The 9,195-nt window shown below is 41.6% G+C and overlaps 1 protein-coding gene across 1 annotated transcript in view; it reads right to left on the bottom strand.

Annotated features, from left to right (window-relative positions):
- LOC107282502 (TBC1 domain family member 17) overlaps positions 1–9,195 on the bottom strand; it is a 23,587-nt gene that overhangs the window by 3,834 nt on the left and 10,558 nt on the right. The window contains exons 11-16 of the mRNA XM_015810282.1: positions 7,983–8,099; positions 7,105–7,205; positions 6,292–6,391; positions 5,934–6,031; positions 1,797–1,913; positions 1,191–1,277 (exon numbers count right to left, since the gene is read on the bottom strand). Of these exons, the coding sequence (XP_015665768.1) occupies positions 1,191–1,277; positions 1,797–1,913; positions 5,934–6,031; positions 6,292–6,391; positions 7,105–7,205; positions 7,983–8,099 (620 nt within the window). The remainder of the gene's footprint in view (positions 1–1,190; positions 1,278–1,796; positions 1,914–5,933; positions 6,032–6,291; positions 6,392–7,104; positions 7,206–7,982; positions 8,100–9,195) is intronic.

Here is a 9,195-nt window from a genome sequence, read left to right as displayed (position 1 = left end):
ATTTTAATTGGAAACACAGCTTGTAATATTTGGTTTTAATTCGGCTTTTATCGGGGTTTATTTTCTGTATTTTTGTATTTTGTAATTTTTTGTATTTTGTGTTTATTATTTGTTTTTAATATGCTGTGAACCGCCCTGAGTCCTATGGGAGAAGGGCGGTATACAAATTAAAATAATAAAATAAATAAATAAATAAATACACAATGCTACATGAACTACCTATTCACGGTCACCAGATATGTGATCACCATTAGGTCTGACAGCATTAAAAAGGGATTGACGTATATATTTATATATTACTTCACAATACTACAAGCAGTTTGATATAGGGGTTAAGGCATCAGACTAGAAACCGGGAGACTGGGAATTCCAGCCCTATCTTGGGCCAGTCACTTTCTCTCAACCCAAGAAAGGCAATGGCAAACCAATTCTGAAAAACCTTGCTAAGCTGCAGGGACTTGTCCCTGAAGGTTCCAGGAGCTAATAGGCTCAAAGGCACAAATGTGTGGGTGTATAGATATACACACACACAAACACACATACACCAAACCTCATTGGGTTAAATACATATCTTGATTTATACTAAACATCTACCGATCCCAGATCCTTGGGAAGGACCCGATAGGTGGATAAAATGCCAAATTCAGCCTAAACATCTGGCTGACTGTGCAGTGAACCCTAATAATAATATTGTGCCATTTGCACACAAAGCACATGATCAGCAACTTATAAGAACTTGGAAAAAACACTCAAGCAGCACAATGAAAACTGAGCATGCTTGGTGTCACGTAATTCTGATAGCTGAACAGGAAATCAGCTGTAAGCACTATTGTTAATAACCACACATATAACCACACAACAGGTGAAGCACTTCTTGTGTTTTGAGGAGGGCAACATTCTACCTAGCCATTTTAGTCTCCCAATAATGTCAGGTCCCAAAGCCACCAGGTTGCTCTTCATCTTGCTCAGCCTGAGTCTCAAACACAGGAAATGTTGAAGGTAAAAGCCAACAGCTATGCTAGCTAGAAATATTTAAGACATCTGGTTGGGAAATATTCTTTCAATCCAGTGGAGGTTGGATCATTATTTGGGCATATTTTATACCTCCCTCTTATTGTGGATGTCTGCCTATTGGCTCCAGAAAGGAGACTGCAGTAGGAAAGCTTCATGCCTCATTGGCAAAAACTCACTGGAGTAGAAACCAACTGCCTGTAGATTGCCTCAGCCCGGCATAAGATGTCTTCCACGCTCATCTTCATGGTCAGTTCATTAATATGCTTTGGAAAGACACAAACAAAAAGAAGACACTCTGCTAATCATGAATGTAAAATTCAACTGGACAGAAAAGAATGGAATGGACTATATGAAAAATCCTTCAGAAAAAAGTATTTCCTATAAACCAGAATGCATATTCCGAGATGTTTGGGGAACTGTTATAAAAGACATGTACGAATTATGAATGTAAAAGCCAAAGCGAAAGACTTCTAGAAAATGACTGAGATATAGTGAAATAAATACATTATTCCTTAACCAAGCAAAGCAGCAGAAACTTTGCATAACAGCAGGGGACACAACGACAGAAAATCTCAGTGGAAAAATGCATTGTTTTCCAGCATAAACTATTTATTTTTCAGAAGCAAACTACTAGCATAATTCAGTATTTGTTCTTGTAAACTGAAACTGAATGGTACATGTCAATGCAAGGATAGAGTTCAAAGTCAAACCTATGCTATGATTTTATGTTCCATCCTTATGAGTGAGAGGTAAGAGAAAGCCTTCATCTGCTCGGCCCTCACCTTGAGGATTTCGTTAAAGCCAAAACCAGAGTTCATAAGAACCTGTCTCTCTGCATCCAGAATGCCACAAGCCACCAGCAGATGGAAATTGGGGCAAGGTAATTCCGTCCATAATACCTGGAATGAGGGATATGAAGACAATTTAGACTGGGGAAGGGTATCAACTAGCAATATTATTTATCATATTGCCTAATTAAGCACAATATTACATGAGGGTGAAGGTTTGTTCTCCCAGCTTGTGGTTTGGTTTCTGAACATTTTATTACCAGGCTAGGTAACAAGTTCAGGAGAGTTTAGGGCAGGGGTGCCAAACTCGCAACGTCACGTAACGTGTCGCGACGTATTGGACTTTTTTGCCATTGCCAGCAAAGGGGTGGGTGCAGTTTTGTTATGATGCATCCGGCCCACGGGCCAGCAGTTTGACACCCCTGGTTTAGGGGACCCAGAGGCTCGGAGAACAAACCTACACCCTCATCCTACACCCGAGCTGAAGATATTCGCCACTATTGCAAACAATATTCTATCTTTTCCCATCATCCATTGGACCATCTTATCCCTGAGATGAACCTTGTTCGGTGAAAAAAAAATAGAAGATGTAGCTTGCCTGGTTCTATCATTTAACCTTCCCAAATCACTTTTTGCCACGGGACCAGATTTCAACCAAGTTCCTCTGTGAGAAAACAACTGAGACTGAGGGAATCTACTTTTAATAAACTCTCCCTCCACAAGAAACCATCCTTGTTAAATTCTATAGTACAGTTCTGTGCCAAGTGGAGAGGAAGAAAACTAGATTTGTAAGCCCAAATCAAGAGCTGCTTATGAAGATCTTTCAATCCACGCAGACTTAGGAGACTTGCCTGATTTATCTACAGCAGTGGTTCTCAACCTTTTTAATGCCGCGACCTCAACCGGTCGTAAGTCAAGGACTAAACCGGTCGTAGATTGAGGACTACCCAACCGGTCGTAAGTCGAGGACTTTCCCTGCCCGGGAGCGCCGCGCATGAGTGGTTCCGCCCCCTGCGCCGGCTGAGGTGTAGCTGGCAAGCGGCAGAGACAGAGCAGGCCAACCACCAGCTGGCCCAGCCCAAGGGAGGTAAGGCACCCGCCGGAAAAGGGGAAAAAACTGGCGGACAAAAAAAATGGCGGACAGCCTTGCTTGGCGACCCCCATGAAATGGTCGATCGACCCCAAATGGAGTCCCGACCCACAGGTTGAGAACCACTGATCTACAGCAGGAAGGTGAGATGCAATAGTCGTACATCGGAATTAATTGTCCCCTTTTACTGAACTCCTCAGGAAATTTGCACAATTCTCCTCTCCTTGCTAAGTAATGCTATTGTATTGTTTACTAAACAAATTTATATGGTTGCCCAGAGTCACACACAGGTGACTCCAGATAGCTTACAACATTAAAAACCCACAACATAAAAACCACAAAACTCCACCATCACCACCTACCCAGCAACACAATGAGGCCGATCAAGCAGTTGGACCTATCTAAGATCAATCTAAATGTGGATCTTTACTATGGTCAGGTCACTGCCTGGTCAATATTCTGATCATTTTTTTCTGCAGGCCTCCAATGAGGATACTCCACCCTAGGAATCTTATGGATCAAGTGATTTCCTGCAGATGCTTGGGGATTTTTAGAGTGACCTACCGGTAGTATAGCAGGTTGTTTGAATAGACACTGATCCTTGGAACTCAGAAATAAAAGGGGCACAAGATAGCTTCTGAGCATCAATTCCAAGGATGCTTTTAGCTTAGGAAGGAGCTCTGGTAGAAACTACAGGTAGTTCTTGGGTTACCACCCCTTGTTCGACAATGGGATAACTCCCACGGCCAACTCACCGTGGGACAAGTCGCTACGGCCAACTCACTGCGAGACAACTCGCCATTGGACAATTTTAACGATTCAATTTAATTTTTTAAAATAAATTAAAAAAATATTTTATTTTCTGCCATTCACATTTCATTTTGGCTCTCCTATTGCATTCTTTCTTTAACAATTCTATTCCCCACCATTTAGAACAGGGGTAGTCAACCTTGGCTCTTTTATGACTCGTGGACTTCAACTCCCAGAATTCCTGAGCCAGCCATGCTGGCTCAGGAATTCTGGGAGTTGAAGTCCACGAGTCATAAAAGAGCCAAGGTTGACTACCCCTGATTTAGAGCCTTGGTGGCGCAGGGGTTAGAATGCAGTACTGCAGGCTACTTCTGCTGACTGCCAGCAGTTCGACAGTTTGATTTTCACCCGGCTCGAGGTTGACTCAGCCTTCCATCTTTCCGAGGTCAGTAAAATGAGGACCCAGATAGTTAGGGGCAAAATACCGACTCTGTAAACCGGTTAGAGAGGGCTGTAAAGCACTGTGAAGAGGTATATAAGTCTAAGTGCTAATGCTATTGCTATTTATTTGATATTACTATAAATAAATAATAATAATAGTAGTAGTAGTAGTAGTAGTAGTAGTAGTAAAGTTGGAAGGAACCTTGAAGGTCATCTAGTCCAACCCCCTGCTCAGGCAGGAAACCCTATACCATTTCGGACAAATGGCTGTCCAGTCTCTTCTTAAAAACTTCCAGTGTTGGAGCATTCACCGCTTCTGGAGGCAGGTTGTTCCATTGGTTAATTGTTCTAACTATCAGGAAGTTTCTCCTTAGTTCTAGGTTGCTTCTCTCTTTGGTTAGTTTCCACCCATTGCTTCTTGTCCTGCCTTCAGGCGCTTTGGAGGATAGCTTGACTCCCTCTTCTTTATGGCAGCCCCTGAGATATTGGAACACTGCTATCATGTCTCCCCTCATCCTTCTCTTCATTAAACTAGACATACCCAATTCCAGCAACCGTTCCTTATATGTTTTAGCCTCCAGTCCCCTAATCATCTTTGTTGCTCTTCTCTGTACTCTTTCTAGAGTCTCAACATCTTTTTTACATCGCGGTGAACAAAACTGGATGCAGTATTCCAAGTGTGGCCTTACCAAGGCATTGTAAAGTGGTATTAATACTTCACGTGATCTTGATTCTATCCCTGTTAATGCAGCCCAGCACTGTGTTGGCCTTTTTGGCAGCTGCAGCACACTGCTGGCTCATATTTAAGTGATTGTCCACTAGGACTCCGAGGTTCCTCTTGCCCCACAGTGAGTTGTCCCACAGCAACTTGGCCGTGGTGAGTTGGCTGCAGCGAATTGTCACAGACTCATAGGAGGTGCAGTCACAGGATCATCATTAGGAATCTTCCCCACCAGCCTGCCCGTGCTGTAGCACCCACCTGTGTCCCCTGCCGGCCCACCCACATTTAGTAATGCTTACCCGCAGGACTCACCCATCTGCAACTGTTATCTGCCAGCCGGCTTGCCTAGGATTCCAATCACATGAGGTCCGAGATTGCCATCACTAAGCGATGCAGTCACATGACATTGTACTTTGTGACCACATTGCTTAGCCATTCCAATCCCAGTTGCCATCATAACCTGAGGACTACCTGTACACTTAGGGAAGTGACGGAGAAAGACAAGGATTGAATCCAACCTAACCCAAGTACAGGTACATATCTGGGCTGATATCATGGTGATAAGAGGAGAAACAATGTTTCTCTATTGGCAGAATTGTGCATTGGAAGAATTATGTCCAGTGGGTCTAATTCAAAAGGGTCCATTTCCCTTTGGAGAAGAATGGGCAGGAAACTGCTAAGAAACCTGCCAATAAAACTGGCCATTATTCACTTAGATTTGGACTCCACAAAAGCAGATCCAGATGATGTGACTGCTGTGCTGTCTTGCAATGTGTATCTGGGATTCTTTCGGCTTACCGCCTCTCTCCAAGGAAGGGTTCTCTGCAGCATGAGGACTGACAGCTGCGTGTTGAGATACCATCTGAGAATGTTATACATGAAAATCTAAACTTGTTGAAGAAACGGCTGGAAAACATTCCCACAAGTCTCTGCCTTTCTAACACTTTTTGCCTCTGTAAATCTCCCTCGGACATTTCCCCACATCTCAACACTGTACCTGCAGTCCCACTGGTTTTCACCAGTCTGTTTTCTCTGTTCCCTCCACCAATCTCCAAAATGAAACGAATTATCACTTAGGTTTCCCTTAATCGTCCTGACTTGAGTAAGAATTTTTTTCCCCCAGTCTCACCTCCCAAAGCTGAAGAATTTCAGAGAAGGGAAATTCTCTCTTGAACCAGATCAAGATCCATCGGAAACAGAAACATAAGGTGCCAGACTCCTTCGAGTCTATGGGAAGCAAGAAAAATAGGACAGAAACAAAAGCAAAAGATGGAATTATGTAGATAGGTATTCATTAGCGTAAAATATGTTTTTTGAGTCTTTAAAGGAGTTGTAGGTCAAATTAAGGAAAGATGAAAAAGCCCCTGAATAATTAGATTTAACAATTCTTTAACATTACATGCAATAAAGAACAAAAACATAAACCAACTCCATAGAAACAGACTCCCTTAATTTTTAACTTTTCTACACCTGTAATACACCTGTACCTAAGAAGTCACAGAGTGGGGGATCCAGCACTCTAAGAAGCAAGGTGAGCTGGAAAAGCTGGCGTTTCATGGACTCCTGGCTTTCTTCAAAATTGTGATGCTGCAAGCAGAACACAAGACCATGAAAAAACGAGTGGGGAAAAGTAATTATTGTTAAGTAAATGTATACAGGTAGTCCTCGGCTTACAACGATTCTTTTAGTGACCGTTCAAAGTTACAGCAGCACTGAAAAAAGTGAGTTATGACCATTTTTCACAATTACAACCTTTGCGGCATCCCCATGGTCACATGGTCAAAATTCAGACATTTGGCAACTGACTCATATTTATGGTGGTTGCAGTGTCCCAGAGTCATGTGGTCATCTTTTCTAACCTGACTAGCTAAATAAAGGAGGAAGCCAGATTATTCACCTAACAACTGTGTTACTAATTTAACAACTGCTTTGATTCACTTAACAACTGTGGCAAGAAAGCTCATAAAATGGGCCAAAACTCACTTAACAAATATCTCACCTAGCAGCAGAAAGTTTGGGCGATATTGTGGTCATAAGCCGAGGACTACCTATAGACCAGCCTCTTCCCTAAAAGTAGCCCTCAAGGCTTAAAATACAAAACCAAGATTATAATCCAAGCACATTTTTTTAAAATGAAACTAGTAGCAAATCAAGCCATAGACCCATAGCTTTCCTGAATTTCATGCTGTAACTTTGAAAAATGTCTTAAAATGAGGGTAAGAATATATTAATTAATTAATTATGGTTACAAGGAGTTTTTATTTTCCAACAAGTTGGGCTGACCCTGACAGTGTACTCACCACCAGTTCCATGAAACCACAGAAGCACCAGAAGGCGTCGACTTCATTCTGGGTGATGTAGAGAATGGGGGACAGGAGATCACTCATACCTTGTACGTACCCTGTTCAGGCAAGCAAAAGAAATAATGAGTTTTAATTTCTTCATTTGATGTGATTTTTCAAGCTTGAAATTAATGCTTATCTTTTCTGTGGGTGACTCTTTAAAAGAAGCTACACCTTTTCCTGGGCTCACACAGTTCCAGGAAACATGCCATTAAGAAGACAGTGATGAACACTCTCTCATTAATTCAAACGCATCTGGTGCTAGGCCACATGACTGCTAGCTCAGCCCCCCAAATTTGTGGCTTCTTTACAGAAACATTGACAGGTATGATAAGATGCCCATATTCCCTCTGAAGCACCTTTTTCTTTTCAGATCCATGTAGCTGCACATGATTAAACTGTATCTGTTCCTTACTACCCATACTTCTGCTTCCTTCAGTCTTTGTCCATTAAGCTTCCAAAGGGCAATAGTTTCAATATTAAGCAAAAATCAAGAACATAGGGGCATGACCTCAAACAGACAGGAGGAAAGTGCAAAAATAATGTTAGAAAATATTACTTCATAGAAAGAGTAATGGAAGCTTGGAACCAACTTTCAGTGGAGGAAGTGGGTCAATCATCACTAACTGAGTTTAAACATACTTGGGATAAATGCATGTCTATCATCTGACTAAAATAAAATAAATAAAAGTAAAAAAATAATGACTACAAATAAAAATAAATTAATGATGGACCACTTGGTGTTTTTCTGCCATCAGTTTTCTGTGTTTCTATGCTTCTAAGAGCCCCCTCTTAAGCCATGATGACTTCAACTGGTGCTCTTGCTTGGAACTCACCTAGATCAAAGTTATACATGCAGTATGTCATCAGCACATCATTCAACAGTACCAGTCCTGGATTCTCATTGCCCTCATAGAATTTGTTGTTTCTATCTGTGCGGCTGACATCTCTTTCTGCAAAGGCACCACGACAAAGTTTATTAAAACTCACCTGTACTGCCCCTTACAAGGGACATTCAGAAAGATAACTTAGGAAAAGGATTCATTTTAAAAAAGGCAAACTAAATCAGGAAAGCAAAGCAATAAGGAAAGATGGAGGAGGCATTATACCCCAAGGAAAGAACAAATGGTCATATGCACAGCTTAGACGATTTAGATTAGAAAAAGAGTGTTCCAAAATATTAGGACAAGCACCAGTGGGATTCAACAGAAATTAAATTATGAATGAGGGTGCAGAAAAATCAGAAATGGAGAGATCAGACTCAATGTCGTATAATGAGCTGTGGTGGTGCAGTGGTTAGAATGCCGTATTGCAGGCTGACTCTACCCACTGCCAGGAGTTCGATCTTGACCAGCTTAAGGTTGCCTCAGCCTTCCATCCTCCCGAGGTCAGTAAAATGAAGACCTAGATCAGGGGTCTTTCAAACTTGGCCAGGCATGCTGGCTGAGGAATTCTGGGAGTTGAACTCCACAAGTCATAAAAGGGCCAAGTTTGAAGACCCCCAACCTAGATTGTTGGGAGCAGTATGCTGGCTCTGTAAATCACTTAGAACCGTAAAGCACTATGGAACGGTATATAAGTCTAAGTACTATTGTTATGATATAGCACATAAGAACTTGGAAATCACGTACTGAACCTCATTGGCAACAGATTCAGGCCAGATTAAAGAAAGCACTTATTTATTTAATGCATAATTCATTCATACTGTCAGAAGTAGTGGTGATGGCTGCTATCTTGGAAAGCTCTAAAAGATTCTGTCTTCTGTGCACTGATTACTAACTATTAACCAGAGCAGATAATGAGAGTAACCTCCACATTCAAGGGGAAACATAGTTTGCAATATTACTTTATTACTTTACTTTATTTTGATTTATATCCCGCCCTTCTCCCAACGGGACTCAGGGCGGCTCACAACATATTTAAAAACAGAAACATATTTACAATCCCCACCAAATAAAACCAATTAAAACCAAATATTTTAGAGTTGTGCTGTTTAAAATTTTCTAAAAAATGAACCCGATTTAAAATCCTCCCTAGGCCAGGCCTGCT

The sequence above is a fragment of the Protobothrops mucrosquamatus genome, unplaced genomic scaffold (assembly GCF_001527695.2).
Source record: "Protobothrops mucrosquamatus isolate PMUCROS unplaced genomic scaffold, P.Mucros_1.0 scaffold8, whole genome shotgun sequence".
Lineage (NCBI taxonomy): Eukaryota > Metazoa > Chordata > Lepidosauria > Squamata > Viperidae > Protobothrops > Protobothrops mucrosquamatus.
This window is presented reverse-complemented; position numbering and strand designations above follow the sequence as displayed.